This window comes from Cervus canadensis, chromosome 29, assembly GCF_019320065.1.
Source record: "Cervus canadensis isolate Bull #8, Minnesota chromosome 29, ASM1932006v1, whole genome shotgun sequence".
Taxonomy (NCBI): domain Eukaryota; kingdom Metazoa; phylum Chordata; class Mammalia; order Artiodactyla; family Cervidae; genus Cervus; species Cervus canadensis.
The window spans coordinates 35,371,874-35,389,281 of NC_057414.1; the positions used below are offsets into that span (position 1 = coordinate 35,371,874).

General features: G+C 42.1%; 1 protein-coding gene across 1 annotated transcript in view; it reads left to right on the forward strand.

Annotated features, from left to right (window-relative positions):
• Positions 1-9,345: 9,345 nt before the first annotated feature.
• The window catches only part of LOC122430722 (pregnancy-associated glycoprotein 2-like), a 14,593-nt gene continuing 6,530 nt past the window's right edge, over positions 9,346-17,408 (forward strand). Inside the window, exon 1 of the mRNA XM_043451551.1 lies at positions 9,346-9,450. Coding sequence (XP_043307486.1) covers positions 9,346-9,450 — 105 coding nt within the window. The remainder of the gene's footprint in view (positions 9,451-17,408) is intronic.

Genomic DNA, 17,408 nt, shown 5'->3' on the forward strand with positions numbered 1-17,408 from the left:
AAACCAGTCCAGAGCTTCCTCAGATCTACTCTTGACTCTGGCGGGAATCTACAGAGGCCATCACCACACAGGTGAAAGGTGGCAGTACACTTTTAGTGCCACAGTGAGCTCTTGATTCATTTCCTTCCTAGTGCAGGATGCCCACCAGGCCCTCCAGCAGCTGCCTGCCTGGCTTTTGCAGACTCAGCCCTCTCCAGGTCTCTTCCACATCCCACAGTAAAGTCTAGAGAACAAACACAGTCAAAGCTCTCATATCCTCCCAAAAGCAGTTTGTTTGCTGTTTTTTGTTTTTTTTCAAACAGTCTTTGGTAACATGTTCAAAATCTTGAGTTCTTTGGTTTGGGACTGAAGGATCTGTACCAGAGAACCGGGAACCTCCCCTTCCAGCTAAATCTTTCTCCACTCCCACATGAACGACAGGCTTCACTGGACACTCTGTTCTCACTGTTGTTGTTCAGTCACTAAGCCGTGTCCAACTCTTTGTGATTCCATGGACTGTAGCACGCCAAGCTTCCCTGTCCCTCACTGTCTCCTGTAGTTTCCTCAGACTCATATCCATTGAATTGGAGATGCCATCCCACCATCTCATCCTGTCACCCCCTTCTCCTGCCCTCAATCTTTCCCAGCATCAGGGTCTCTTCCAATGAGCTGGCTCTCCCATCAGTTGGCCAAAGCACTGGAGCTTCATCTTCAGCATCATTCCTTCCACTGAATATTGTTCTACAGCTCCCAAAACAGCACTCATGTTTCCAATCACCTGATAAATATTAAACATGGATAAAGATGAATAGGAATGGGATCTTGTCCTCTGGAACTCCCAACACTGCTGCTCCTGCCTTTGCTGCTACCATTCCCTCCCCTTGGCCTAGAATTTCTTCCCAGTACCTTCTTCAGGTTGAAATGGCCTGCTGACCCATCCCTGTTAGCTATCCAGGAATTGTTCCTTCCTCATTCCCTAAAGATGTCTTCCTGTTCTCTGATGGTCCTCGGTGCAAACACATTCCAACTACTATGTAGGAATCAGCATGTTTCTCCAGAAAGACGGGGGCTCCCCAAGGACCCAACCCATTTCCCCCATCATGTCTACACCCCTGCATGGAGGTCAGTGCCTAGCATGCACAAGGGACTCAGTGAGTGCTGACTGCAAGGGGACCTCCATTTTGGCAGACTTAGAGGAGCAAAGACCGTATTTATCCTCTTGCCTCAAACAACTCCAAACCAGACAAACTGAAGCGTTAGCTGTTGTACATCAAATGTCAGGCAGCAGAGAATGGATTCCTGAGACGGGGAAGTAACTGAGGTGAGCCTTCCAATTGCTCCAATGCTAGACAGAGTTTCCAACACATGCCACAGGGAGGGGGTATCCAGGAAGAGCCAAACAGTCTCCCCAGATTTGGAAACAAAGAGTTGGGACTCTAGTTAGTTAGAGTTCATAGGAGAAAGCATGCAAAACAAACCATAAACTTTTTAAAAACACAGTGGGAAAAAATGAATTTTGTGTCAGAGAGCTTTGAAACAACTTTAAGAATCCTATAATACATGCAACTGGAACCCCACCGGAAGTTAAAGATAAGAGAATAAAGAAAAGAACTGCAAAACTATTGGCCAAAAATTTTCCATATATGATGAAAGCTTTAAACCCATAAACACAAAAACTCAATTAACTCAAGTACAAGAAATATGAGAACTACACCAAGGCACATCATAATTCATTCATTTAAAACAGGCAATGAAAGAAATGTAGCCAGAAGGAAAAAGAGATACATAATAAAAAATAAATAAATAAATAAGAATGACAGCAGATTAGGCACATGAAACAATGTTAGTCAGAAGGTACTGGCACCACATTTTAAAATGCAGACAGATACACAATTGATTCAGAATTCTATACCCAAGAAAGATCCATTTCAAACACAAGATAAAATAAAGACTTTTGCAGACCCAAAAGCTGCAAGAATTCTTCACCAACAGACCAATGTAATAAGAAATGTGTTTAAAAGGCCTCAAGTCAGAAGGACTTTAAAAGGTAGTGGAAATCTGAATCTATGGAGGAATGCAAAGCACGTGAAATGATAAATATGTAACATATATTTAAAAGTATATATATATATATGGATTTCCCCAGAGGCCTAGTGGTTGGGAATCTGATTTGCAATACAGGGAACACTGGTTCAATCCTTTCTCAGAGAATTAAGATCCCACATGCGACTGAGCAAGTAAGCCTGCATGTCTCAAATAGAGAGTCTATGTGCTGCAACTACTGAGCTTGCCCTCCTCAAGTACAGAGTCCCTGTTTTACAAGGAAGATTCTGCATGCCATAGCTAAGACCCAACACAGGCAAATAAAGGAATAAATCATTTTTTAAAAGAGATTTTTCTTATTCTACATGTAAAGTAATAGATCACTTGATGATAGACTGTGGCGAGGTAAAGAGACATTGAGTGTGAAAGTGTCTATTAGTCGTGTCTGACTCTTTGTGATCCCATGGACTATAGGCCACCAGGCTCTTCTGCCCATGGGATTTCCAAGGCAAGAATACTGGAGTGGGTTGCCGTTTCCTTCTCCAGGGTATCTTCCCAACCCGGGGATCAAATTCAGGTCTCCAGCATTACAGGAAGATTTTTTTTACCATCTGAGCCATCAACTAGAGCCTGAGCCATCACCTAGAGCCAGACATCCTGGAATGAGAAGTCAAGTGGGCCTTAGGCAGCATCACTACGAACAAAACTAGTGGAGGTGATGAAATTCCAGTTGAGCTATTCCAAAGCCTAAAAGCTGATGCTGTGGAAATGCTGCGCTCAATATGCCAGCAAATCTGGAAAACTCAGCATTGGCCACAGGACTGGAAATGGTCAGTTTTCATCCCAATCCCAAAGAAGAGCAATGCCAACGAATGTTCAAACTACCACACAGTTGCTCTCATCTCACATACTAGTAAAGTAATGCTCAACATTCTCCAAGCCAGACTTCAAGAGTACTTGAACCATGAACTTACAGATGTTCAAGCTGGTTATAGAAAAGGCAGAGGAACCAGAGATCAAATTGCCAACATCTGTTGGAATATTGAAAAAGCAAGAGAGTTCCAGAAAAACATCTATTTCTGCTTTATTGACTATGCCAAAGCCTTTGACTGTGTGGATCAAAACAAACTGTGGAAAATTCTTGAAAAGATGGGAATACCAGATCACCTGACCTGTCTCATGAGAAATCGGTATGCAAGTCAGGAAGCAGAGATTAGAATGGTACATAGAACAACAGACTGGTTCCAAATAGGGAAAGGAGTTCATCAAGGCTGTATATTTTCACCCTGCTTATTTAACTTATATGCAGAGGACATCATGAGAAACACTGGACTGGAAGAAGCGCAAGCTGGAATCAAGATTGCCGGGAGAAATGCAGATGACAGCACCCTTATGGCAGAAAGGGAAGTGGAACTAAAGAGCCTCTTGATGAAAATGAAAAAGTTGGCTTAAAGTTCAACATTCAGAAAACTGTCATCATGGAATCTGGTCCCATCTCTTCATGGCAAATAGATGGGGAAACAGTTGAAACAGTGAGAGACTTTATTTTGGGGGGCTCCAAAATCACTGCAGATGGTGAATGCAGCCATGAAATTAAAACATGCTTGTTCCTTGGAAGAAAACTTATGACCAACATAGAGAGCATATTAAAAAGCAGAGACATTACTTTACCAACAAAGTTCCATCTAGTCAAGGCTATGGTTTTTTCCAGTAGTCATGTATGGCTCTGAGAGTTGGATTATAAAGAAAGCTGAGCACCAAAGAATTGATGCTTTTGAACTGAGGTGTTGGAGAAGATTCTTGAGATTCCTTTGGACTGCAGGGATGTCCAACCAGTCCATCCTAAAGGAAATCAGTCCTGAATATTCATCGGAAGGACTGATACTGAAGCCGAAACTCCAATACTTTGGCCACCTGATGCAAAGAACCAACTGATTGGAAAAGACCCTGATTCTGGGAAACATTGAAGGCAGGAGGAGAAAGGGAAGACAGAGGGTGAGATGGTTGGATGGCATCACTGACACAATGGACACGAGTTTGAGTAGGCTCCAGGAGTTGGTGATGGACAGGGAAGCCGGGCATGCTGCTGTCCACCAGGTCTGAAAGAGTCAGACACGACTGAAAGACTGAACTGAACTGAACTGAGCCATCAGATGAATAGCATGAATTTTAAAACTACAATAAAAGAAAAGTCAGAGCTAATTAACTGATAAAGCATACAAAGGTATACAAGGAACTTCCCAGGTGACTCAGTGGTAAAAATCTGCCTGCCAGTGTTGGATATGTGGGTTCCATCCCTGATCCATGAATATCCCACCTGCAATGGAGCAGTTACACCCATGTACCACAGCTATTGAGCCTGTGCTCTAGCGTCTGGGAACTGCAACTACTGACTCCACCTATCATATAGCCCATGCTTTGCAACAGGAGAAATTAAAGCAATAAGAATCCTGCACACTGCAATGAAGAGTAGCCCTGGCTCATTGCAACTCGAGAAGCAAAAAATAAATAAATAAAACTATTTTTAAAAATAAATAGAAAATAAAAAGTGGACTGGATGGAAAGAATTGCAGATTAGACACTACATAGAAAAAAATATCAGTGTACTTGAAGAAGCAACAGCAGAAACTATGCAAAACAAACCCTAAATTAAAAGAAGACTTGACGGGGTGAAAAACTAGTTATGTGTCAAGAGAGCGTTGAAATAATTTGAAGAATACTAAACTACATGTAACTGAAGCCCCACAGAAACCTCATTTCCATTCCTTTTAATTTCTTTAGAAAATAACTGACTGTTTAAAGCAAAGATTGTAACAATATATCATGTGATTTATAATGGATGTAGAAGTGAAATGTGTGACAACAACAGCAAAAAGGCCAGGAGGGAGGGAATGAGAGTATAGCATGATTACGTTCTTATTCTACAAGTAAAGCAATAGAAGATCACTTGATGATCGACTGGCAAGGGAAAGATGCATGCCATGAATCTCAATACAGCCACTTCATAAAAAAGAGTTACAGCTAATAAACTGACAAGCGATATAAAAGGGAATCATAAAAACTACTCAAAGCAAAGCAGTCAGGGGGAAAATGAAAAATGGGAAGAAAGAACATGGGACAGATTGAAAACAAACAGCAAGATGATAGAATTAAACCCGTCTAAAGTTAACCCTACAGATGCGAATGCAGATTGAAGACATAACCCAGGCCCCAGACGACAGCCGATCCCCATACACTGCACTCTAGAGCAGAAACAGAACCTGCCAGATACCGAGGCCCATGTGCCTGGGCACGTAACAGCAGAAAAAGTTTATATGGAACGGTATGTTAGAAGAATTCTATCATACAAAGAATACTCTCTGTTTATAAAGAACTTAAATTAGAAATCAGTGTTCACTGGACAGCAGAAGAATAAGGTGATAGCATAGTGCCGACCTTCCCTCTTTTACTACCCTAATTCTGCCCAGGAGGGAGCACATAAATTGGCAGAACTTGCACATCTTCAGTACTAGACATACCTGACTGGCGTTATTTGTTTGATTTTCATGTTTCAGTCTCCCTTCTCCTCTCCTGTCTGCCCCATCTTAAGCCGCAAGGCTACTCTTCTAAGCCACAGCTAAGTCACTCCATACAAAACTGTATGGTGTTTGCTGAGTCTCCCATAAACCAGTAAACCTTGTTTCTTCCTATTTTGTACTTCTGGTTCTTTTCTGCCAACCCTGGCTCTTGTCCCACCTCCTGGGATCCTGGTCTCTGTCACTTGCAGCTATGTTCCTATCCACCAGGCCTCGATTACACCCAATGGCATTCCTTTTCAGAGTGGCCATCATACATGCAAAAAGAGAAAGACCAGGCAGCTCCTTACTCTCTTCTCTTCTTCCCTCACAACATACATTCACTGAAAACATGAGTAGCAAGTCTGTTATTTACACACCTTCAAGTTGAGGACTTTCAAAGACGTGAAAGTGCATTTGAATGTCCAAACACGTCAGTTAGTTCACAGGCCTGACACACATCGTTTTGGTTACATCCCTGACAAGATACTATGCTTTTATGTACTTTACTGCATAGAACTATATGGGGTAGAGTAGTACAGTATCATTCTTTCAAACCTACAATGTCTGAAAGGCCAGTTTTGAACACCCTTTGAAATGGAACTTGTTCATATATAGGGGACTTACTGTTCTGTAAGATGTGTGGGTACAAAAGTGAACACACCATCTCCAGGTCCAAGGAAGTCACATTCCTGGTTGGCATATTCGGGGAAATATGAGCGCTCCCTACTCCAATACATCTCAGTCCTTCAGATGACCTTGATCAGGAACAAAAAATATTAAAATAGTAATAATCATCTTGCTCTTACCTGCTTCTAAAAAGTGTTGTTTAGCTGCTCAGTACTGGATTTTGTTATGCTGGTGGACTGGATGGCAAAGTGATGTGAACAGGAGTAAGGAAGGTGAGAGAAGGTCGGTCAAAATGTGAGGTAACAAAGGCAAGATATTTAAGAAGCTGAAGAATTGAGAGAGGTTTGGCCCTGAGTTGGAAAAGCAGTTTTCAAAACAAATTGGGTCATGTGATATGTATAATACCCAATTCAATCCTTAGAAGAGCTCTAGTGACGAGTTTGTCTTCTTCTTCTTCTTTTTTTTTTTTTTTTCCTGGAATGCTGCTTGGATCATCAAGCAGTTTCTCACTTCTGCTCCTTCCTCTTGGCTCCCACATTATGCCCAGCAGTTCAGGCTGATCCATCCAGAAAGGTTTTGTTCTTTTAGGCAGGAGCCTAAAAACTGCCTAACTGTAACTGCCTACAAAATACTCTATTATCTGTTTTTCTTTCAAAACCAAATGTATTTTGTTATTAGGCAATGTGCCCAGTAGCTAAAAGACTGCATTTCCTAACTGCCAGTGCTCTTAGTCATGACTGGTGACTTGTGATATAGCAGACATGTAAGAGCGATTTCTTGGAAGGTTGCTTTTTCAAGGAGCTGATTCAGCTGGGAGATGAGTCTCTTTCCTTCCCTACCTTCTAGCTAAAGGCTGTCTTGTTTCCAGATGTGATGGCTGGAACTCTTGAAGCTGCTTTGGACCAATAGGTAACCTTGAAGATGGATACCACTCAAGGTCTGGCTGGCCCACCTCCCAATTAATTTCAGTGGGAGAAAAAAAAATCAAGTTTACCTTGTTAAAGGTATGGTTGTTTTAGTTTTTTGCAATGTGCATCCAAACTTAATCCTGATACTAGTATGTTTAGCCTTATTATTTTCTTGGGTTTAGTGATTGCATTTATATTTTAAATTTGTCTTATTTTTTATTTTGAGGATTGGTTCATAAAGTGCACATATACCTAAGTAGCATAAATGCAAAATTACTGTTAAAAAAATATTGTTACAGATTTTGAATTTTTATTCTTTCTTTTCTTCTTTCCTTTCTGGTTTTCCCCACATTTGTGTAGCCTAGTATATGTCCTCTCTTTTAATCTCGTCTGAATCCCTATTAACAGGCCAAAGGTGATGAAGGAACAGGCTGGGGAGAACCAAAGAAGAGCAAAGCACAGGTAAATGAGTGAAGGCTGGTGGCCCTTGTTACTCACCATGAATATTCTGCAGTAGGATCACATTCTCCTGCCCTTCTGTATACCCATCACCCGCAGGTTTGTTATGACCATGGAAGTTCCATTGGCCAGTGGAGTTTGAGTAGAGATGACATATCACTTCAAAATGGAAGTCTTTAAGAACCAGAGCCTAACTGGCCTCACACTCCCTTCCCCTGCATCCGGAGGGAACCTCCATCAACTTATGTCCCTGAAAGTAAGTGTTGAACAGAGTTCCCTGTCTACTAAGCTCAGATGTGAGTGAGAAATAAATCTTAGTTATTAAGACATTGAGATTTGGGCATTTTATGTTTTCATACTGTAACTTTCTCTCCACTGAAAGAGGGGAATATAACTCGAACTCTTAATTGTCTCCTTCTTCATTTAGTAACAAAACTATAACTAAATTCCTAGTCTAGAACCACCCAGCTTATTGTTCATTTCCTAGCTTATCTTTCACTTAAAAATGCTTCTCTGACTTCATTGTAGCCAGTGAGAAATGAGTGAAAGTAATTTTCTAACTTCTGGTTATGCCCTTAAAGGAAGGGGACATATCCAGATTCTTACAAAGTCTGTAAGAAAATTTTTTAACAATAACTTTGCATTTATACTACTTAGGTATATGTGCACTTTATGAACCAATCCTCAAAATAAAAAATAAGACAAATTTAAAATATAAATGCAATCACTAAACCCAAGAAAATAATAAGGCTAAACATACTAGTATCAGGATTAAGTTTGGATGCACATTGCAAAAAACTAAAACAACCATACCTTTAACAAGGTAAACTTGATTTTTTTTTCTCCCACTGAAATTAATTGGGAGGTGGGCCAGCCAGACCTTGAGTGGTATCCATCTTCAAGGTTACCTATTGGTCCAAAGCAGCTTCAAGAGTTCCAGCCATCACATCTGGAAACAAGACAGCCTTTAGCTAGAAGGTAGGGAAGGAAAGAGACTCATCTCCCAGCTGAATCAGCTCCTTGAAAAAGCAACCTTCCAAGAAATCGCTCTTACATGTCTGCTATATCACAAGTCACCAGTCATGACTAAGAGCACTGGCAGTTAGGAAATGCAGTCTTTTAGCTACTGGGCACATTGCCTAATAACAAAATACATTTGGTTTTGAAAGAAAAACAGATAATAGAGTATTTTGTAGGCAGTTACAGTTAGGCAGTTTTTAGGCTCCTGCCTAAAAGAACAAAACCTTTCTGGATGGATCAGCCTGAACTGCTGGGCATAATGTGGGAGCCAAGAGGAAGGAGCAGAAGTGAGAAACTGCTTGATGATCCAAGCAGCATTCCAGGAAAAAAAAAAAGAAGAAGAAGACAAACTCGTCACTAGAGCTCTTCTAAGGATTGAATTGGGTATTATACATATCACATGACCCAATTTGTTTTGAAAACTGCTTTTCCAACTCAGGGCCAAACCTCTCTCAATTCTTCAGCTTCTTAAATATCTTGCCTTTGTTACCTCACATTTTGACCGACCTTCTCTCACCTTCCTTACTCCTGTTCACATCACTTTGCCATCCAGTCCACCAGCATAACAAAATCCAGTACTGAGCAGCTAAACAACACTTTTTAGAAGCAGGTAAGAGCAAGATGATTATTACTATTTTAATATTTTTTGTTCCTGATCAAGGTCATCTGAAGGACTGAGATGTATTGGAGTAGGGAGCGCTCATATTTCCCCGAATATGCCAACCAGGAATGTGACTTCCTTGGACCTGGAGATGGTGTGTTCACTTTTGTACCCACACATCTTACAGAACAGTAAGTCCCCTATATATGAACAAGTTCCATTTCAAAGGGTGTTCAAAACTGGCCTTTCAGACATTGTAGGTTTGAAAGAATGATACTGTACTACTCTACCCCATATAGTTCTATGCAGTAAAGTACATAAAAGCATAGTATCTTGTCAGGGATGTAACCAAAACGATGTGTGTCAGGCCTGTGAACTAACTGACGTGTTTGGACATTCAAATGCACTTTCACGTCTTTGAAAGTCCTCAACTTGAAGGTGTGTAAATAACAGACTTGCTACTCATGTTTTCAGTGAATGTATGTTGTGAGGGAAGAAGAGAAGAGAGTAAGGAGCTGCCTGGTCTTTCTCTTTTTGCATGTATGATGGCCACTCTGAAAAGGAATGCCATTGGGTGTAATCGAGGCCTGGTGTATGGGAACATAGCTGCAAGTGACAGAGACCAGGATCCCAGGAGGTGGGACAAGAGCCAGGGTTGGCAGAAAAGAACCAGAAGTACAAAATAGGAAGAAACAAGGTTTACTGGTTTATGGGAGACTCAGCAAACACCATACAGTTTTGTATGGAGTGACTTAGCTGTGGCTTAGAAGAGTAGCCTTGTGGCTTAAGATGGGGCAGACAGGAGAGGAGAAGGGAGACTGAAACATGAAAATCAAACAAATAACGCCAGTCAGGTATGTCTAGTACTGAAGATGTGCAAGTTCTGCCAATTTATGTGCTCCCTCCTGGGCAGAATTAGGGTAGTAAAAGAGGGAAGGTCGGCACTATGCTATCACCTTATTCTTCTGCTGTCCAGTGAACACTGATTTCTAATTTAAGTTCTTTATAAACAGAGAGTATTCTTTGTATGATAGAATTCTTCTAACATACCGTTCCATATAAACTTTTTCTGCTGTTACGTGCCCAGGCACATGGGCCTCGGTATCTGGCAGGTTCTGTTTCTGCTCTAGAGTGCAGTGTATGGGGATCGGCTGTCGTCTGGGGCCTGGGTTATGTCTTCAATCTGCATTCGCATCTGTAGGGTTAACTTTAGATGGGTTTAATTCTATCATCTTGCTGTTTGTTTTCAATCTGTCCCATGTTCTTTCTTCCCATTTTTCATTTTCCCCCTGACTGCTTTGCTTTGAGTAGTTTTTATGATTCCCTTTTATATCACTTGTCAGTTTATTAGCTGTAACTCTTTTTTATGAAGTGGCTGTATTGAGATTCATGGCATGCATCTTTCCCTTGCCAGTCGATCATCAAGTGATCTTCTATTGCTTTACTTGTAGAATAAGAACGTAATCATGCTATACTCTCATTCCCTCCCTCCTGGCCTTTTTGCTGTTGTTGTCACACATTTCACTTCTACATCCATTATAAATCACATGATATATTGTTACAATCTTTGCTTTAAACAGTCAGTTATTTTCTAAAGAAATTAAAAGGAATGGAAATGAGGTTTCTGTGGGGCTTCAGTTACATGTAGTTTAGTATTCTTCAAATTATTTCAATGCTTTCTTGACACATAATTAATTTTTCACCCCGTCATGTTTTCTTTAAATTTAGGGTTTGTTTTGCATAGTTTCTGCTGTTGCTTCTTCAAGTACACTGATATATTTTCTATGTAGTGTCTAATCTGCAGTTTTTTCCATCCAGTCCACTTTTTATTTTCTATTTATTTTTAAAAATAGTTTTATTTATTTATTTTTTGCTTCTCGAGTTGCAATGAGCCAGGGCTACTCTTCATTGCAGTGTGCAGGATTCTTATTGCTTTAATTTCTCCTGTTGCAAAGCATGGGCTATATGGTAGGTGGAGTCAGTAGTTGCAGTTCCCAGACGCTAGAGCACAGGCTCAATAGCTGTGGTACATGGGTGTAACTGCTCCATTGCAGGTGGGATATTCATGGATCAGGGATGGAACCCACATATCCAACACTGGCAGGCAGATTTTTACCACTGAGTCACCTGGGAAGTTCCTTGTATACCTTTGTATGCTTTATCAGTTAATTAGCTCTGACTTTTCTTTTATTGTAGTTTTAAAATTCATGCTATTCATCTGATGGCTCAGTTCAGTTCAGTTCAGTCTTTCAGTCGTGTCTGACTCTTTCAGACCTGGTGGACAGCAGCATGCCCGGCTTCCCTGTCCATCACCAACTCCTGGAGCCTACTCAAACTCGTGTCCATTGTGTCAGTGATGCCATCCAACCATCTCACCCTCTGTCTTCCCTTTCTCCTCCTGCCTTCAATGTTTCCCAGAATCAGGGTCTTTTCCAATCAGTTGGTTCTTTGCATCAGGTGGCCAAAGTATTGGAGTTTCGGCTTCAGTATCAGTCCTTCCGATGAATATTCAGGACTGATTTCCTTTAGGATGGACTGGTTGGACATCCCTGCAGTCCAAAGGAATCTCAAGAATCTTCTCCAACACCTCAGTTCAAAAGCATCAATTCTTTGGTGCTCAGCTTTCTTTATAATCCAACTCTCAGAGCCATACATGACTACTGGAAAAAACCATAGCCTTGACTAGATGGAACTTTGTTGGTAAAGTAATGTCTCTGCTTTTTAATATGCTCTCTAGGTTGGTCATAAGTTTTCTTCCAAGGAACAAGCATGTTTTAATTTCATGGCTGCATTCACCATCTGCAGTGATTTTGGAGCCCCCCAAAATAAAGTCTCTCACTGTTTCAACTGTTTCCCCATCTATTTGCCATGAAGAGATGGGACCAGATTCCATGATGACAGTTTTCTGAATGTTGAACTTTAAGCCAACTTTTTCATTTTCATCAAGAGGCTCTTTAGTTCCACTTCCCTTTCTGCCATAAGGGTGCTGTCATCTGCATTTCTCCCGGCAATCTTGATTCCAGCTTGCGCTTCTTCCAGTCCAGTGTTTCTCATGATGTCCTCTGCATATAAGTTAAATAAGCAGGGTGAAAATATACAGCCTTGATGAACTCCTTTCCCTATTTGGAACCAGTCTGTTGTTCTATGTACCATTCTAATCTCTGCTTCCTGACTTGCATACCGATTTCTCATGAGACAGGTCAGGTGATCTGGTATTCCCATCTTTTCAAGAATTTTCCACAGTTTGTTTTGATCCACACAGTCAAAGGCTTTGGCATAGTCAATAAAGCAGAAATAGATGTTTTTCTGGAACTCTCTTGCTTTTTCAATATTCCAACAGATGTTGGCAATTTGATCTCTGGTTCCTCTGCCTTTTCTATAACCAGCTTGAACATCTGTAAGTTCATGGTTCAAGTACTCTTGAAGTCTGGCTTGGAGAATGTTGAGCATTACTTTACTAGTGTGTGAGATGAGAGCAACTGTGTGGTAGTTTGAACATTCGTTGGCATTGCTCTTCTTTGGGATTGGGATGAAAACTGACCATTTCCAGTCCTGTGGCCAATGCTGAGTTTTCCAGATTTGCTGGCATATTGAGCGCAGCATTTCCACAGCATCAGCTTTTAGGCTTTGGAATAGCTCAACTGGAATTTCATCACCTCCACTAGTTTTGTTCGTAGTGATGCTGCCTAAGGCCCACTTGACTTCTCATTCCAGGATGTCTGGCTCTAGGTGATGGCTCAGGCTCTAGTTGATGGCTCAGATGGTAAAAAAAATCTTCCTGTAATGCTGGAGACCTGAATTTGATCCCCGGGTTGGGAAGATACCCTGGAGAAGGAAACGGCAACCCACTCCAGTATTCTTGCCTTGGAAATCCCATGGGCAGAAGAGCCTGGTGGCCTATAGTCCATGGGATCACAAAGAGTCAGACACGACTAATAGACACTTTCACACTCAATGTCTCTTTACCTCGCCACAGTCTATCATCAAGTGATCTATTACTTTACATGTAGAATAAGAAAAATCTCTTTTAAAAAATGATTTATTCCTTTATTTGCCTGTGTTGGGTCTTAGCTATGGCATGCAGAATCTTCCTTGTAAAACAGGGACTCTGTACTTGAGGAGGGCAAGCTCAGTAGTTGCAGCACATAGACTCTCTATTTGAGACATGCAGGCTTACTTGCTCAGTCGCATGTGGGATCTTAATTCTCTGAGAAAGGATTGAACCAGTGTTCCCTGTATTGCAAATCAGATTCCCAACCACTAGGCCTCTGGGGAAATCCATATATATATATATACTTTTAAATATATGTTACATATTTATCATTTCACGTGCTTTGCATTCCTCCATAGGTTCAGATTTCCACTACCTTTTAAAGTCCTTCTGACTTGAGGCCTTTTAAACACATTTCTTATTACATTGGTCTGTTGGTGAAGAATTCTTGCAGCTTTTGGGTCTGCAAAAGTCTTTATTTTATCTTGTGTTTGAAATGGATCTTTCTTGGGTATAGAATTCTGAATCAATTGTGTATCTGTCTGCATTTTAAAATGTGGTGCCAGTACCTTCTGACTAACATTGTTTCATGTGCCTAATCTGCTGTCATTCTTATTTATTTATTTATTTTTTATTATGTATCTCTTTTTCCTTCTGGCTACATTTCTTTCATTGCCTGTTTTAAATGAATGAATTATGATGTGCCTTGGTGTAGTTCTCATATTTCTTGTACTTGAGTTAATTGAGTTTTTGTGTTTATGGGTTTAAAGCTTTCATCATATATGGAAAATTTTTGGCCAATAGTTTTGCAGTTCTTTTCTTTATTCTCTTATCTTTAACTTCCTGTGGGGTTCCAGTTGCATGTATTATAGGATTCTTAAAGTTGTTTCAAAGCTCTCTGACACAAAATTCATTTTTTCCCACTGTGTTTTTAAAAAGTTTATGGTTTGTTTTGCATGCTTTCTCCTATGAACTCTAACTAACTAGAGTCCCAACTCTTTGTTTCCAAATCTGGGGAGACTGTTTGGCTCTTCCTGGATACCCCCTCCCTGTGGCATGTGTTGGAAACTCTGTCTAGCATTGGAGCAATTGGAAGGCTCACCTCAGTTGCTTTCCCCTCTCAGGAATCCATTCTCTGTTGCCTGACATTTGATGTACAACAGCTAACGCTTCAGTTTGTCTGGTTTGGAGTTGTTTGAGGCAAGAGGATAAATACGGTCTTTGCTCCTCTAAGTCTGCCAAAATGGAGGTCCCCTTGCAGTCAGCACTCACTGAGTCCCTTGTGCATGCTAGGCACTGACCTCCATGCAGGGGTGCAGACATGATGGGGGAAATGGGTTGGGCCCTTGGGGAGCCCCCGTCTTTCTGGAGAAACATGCTGATTCCTACATAGTAGTTGGAATGTGTTTGCACCGAGGACCATCAGAGAACAGGAAGACATCTTTAGGGAATGAGGAAGGAACAATTCCTGGATAGCTAACAGGGATGGGTCAGCAGGCCATTTCAACCTGAAGAAGGTACTGGGAAGAAATTCTAGGCCAAGGGGAGGGAACGGTAGCAGCAAAGGCAGGAGCAGCAGTGTTGGGAGTTCCAGAGGACAAGATCCCATTCCTATTCAACTTTATCCATGTTTAATATTTATCAGGTGATTGGAAACATGAGTGCTGTTTTGGGAGCTGTAGAACAATATTCAGTGGAAGGAATGATGCTGAAGATGAAGCTCCAGTGCTTTGGCCAACTGATGGGAGAGCCAGCTCATTGGAAGAGACCCTGATGCTGGGAAAGATTGAGGGCAGGAGAAGGGGGTGACAGGATGAGATGGTGGGGTGGCATCTCCAATTCAATGGATATGAGTCTGAGGAAACTACAGGAGATAGTGAGGGACAGGAAAGCTTGGCATCCTGCAATCCATGGAATCACAAAGTGTTGGACACGGCTCAGTGACTGAACAACAACAGTGAGAACAGAGTGCCCAGTGAAGCCGGTCGTTCATGTGGGAGTGGAGAAAGATTTAGCTGGAAGGGGAGGTTCCCGGTTCTCTGGTACAGATCCTTCAGTCCCAAACCAAAGAACTCAAGATTTTGAACATGTTACCAAAGACTGTTTGAAAAATAACAAAAAACAGCAAACAAACTGCTTTTGGGAGGATATGAGAGCTTTGACTGCGTTTGTTCTCTAGACTTTACTGTGGGATGTGGAAGAGACCTGGAGAGGGCTGAGTCTGCAAAAGCCAGGCAGGCAGCTGCTGGAGGGCCTGGTGGGCATCCTGCACTAGGAAGGAAATGAATCAAGAGCTCACTGTGGCACTAAAAGTGTACTGCCACCTTTCACCTGTGTGGTGATGGCCTCTGTAGATTCCCGCCAGAGTCAAGAGTAGATCTGAGGAAGCTCTGGACTGGTTTCTTATTTTCTGTGGTGTGATTAGTTGTTGCAAACTTCTTGGTGTCATATCTTTTGTTCCTGAGGTCAGGTCTTGGGCAGGTAATGATGTCCCTGTAAATCTCTACCAAACAAATGTTCTCCACTGTGAAATGAAAGGGCATGGTCCCAAGGCACAGTTTTCTCCTTCTAAGGTCCCGGTCTTAGTTAAGAGGAACCAGATCCTAATTTTCTGCTCCCTCAGGGCTACATCCCCATATGTGCCCAGCTGCTATTGCTGACAGAGCCAGGCTCCCAGGATGCAAGTGCCCCTCAAGCTCCACCGCCTGCCCGTCTGCAGGATGGGCAAGTCCTGCAGACTGTGACCCAGGCAGACTGCCACTGCTCTTAGGTCCCCGAGACAGGAAGCGGGGAGATGTTCACCACTGTCTTGTGGCCAGACTCAGGACCAAGGGTGACCTTGGTGAGGACTCTGGAGCCCTGTAGGATACTCCCAAGCTGGTTCCCTGTGTACCGCAGCTAACCCATTGGCCCAAGGCCAGGGAGGCTGGAGGGTCCCAGGTAAAGAATGGGATCCAACTCTTATCTCACTTTAGCCTGAGAACCAACTCTCCATCCACTGTAGGCTGAATTAATTAAGCAGTGTTCATAGACAGCTGGTTGTTTGGGGAGGGGCCACTTGCAGCACCAACCAATGGCAGAGCAAGATCACTAATGGTCTTGGGGCAACAGTTGCCTGGTAACACGGTGAGGGCCAATGGTGCACAGCAATGGCCACCTGCTAAGGTCTGTGAAAGAGCGAATTCTGTTACAGAATTAATCCCATTTTATCACTAAGAAACAAATTAAGAGGCTGAATACTTTGTCCAAGGTCCTGTAGCTAGTAAAAGGTCAACCTTGGGTTTCAATCCAGAATATGAATTCTGAAGCCTTGAATGAGATTTTTTGTCTTTCATGCCATGTTAACTATTTAGCACTGGGGTGTGGTGAGATTTCCAATTGCAATCCCAACCCCAGAAACTCCTTAGAAAGAAAGAAATCTAAAAAAGTCTTCCTTCTGGAGTGTACATGCCAATGTTTCAAATTGTTGCAGCAGATCATTTCAATGATGTTTTGAGGCAAGTGACAAATGCATGATGGGTGCTTTGCTTTTGGTAAGTCCTGTGGGTAGTTAGATGACTAACTATCTGGTTACTTCATTGCATGTTTGAAATCACCCTTGGAAAAGAAAGCTAGTTCAGGTTCACATGTATTTCCTCACTAACCAGCAGGCGTTGGAAGGTTTCTAAGGTAACTGCCGGTGTTCTAGACATGAGGGGCCGAATGGGGACACTTCCATTTAACAGGTTGAGATTGGACTGTGCAGGTTGCCAAAGTAACAGCTTCCTGTGCTACCTAGGAGATGTGGGGAACTGACAGGAGACCAAAAGCCTTTACAGCACTCGTTGCCGTGTGATTTTAGGCTAGAAGTATTTGGCAAGGAAAGGTTGGCTGGTAAGTATGAGGAGGGGAGTAAGCGAGCCAGCTCTTTAGCTCCTGGTGGAGCCAGGAAAACAGAAGTGCTGGCTCAGTCAGAGTTCCCTGTCTTCGTTCAGAAAAGCAGTCATTTTGCTTGACTCACATTGAGCCCTGGGCATGGCGGGAGTTGTCTCTAAACAGAAGATTGCCAGCACAAGAGGCAGCATAATTCATATTTGTTCCAGACTCAGGAATTCAAAAAGCCTTCTCACGGCTACTCGCTCCTCCCAGGCACACATACAATCTCCAAGGTGGAATTATCATCATGATGGCCACTTTCCAGATGAGGAAACTGAGGTTAAGGGACTTGATCAAGGTCACACAAC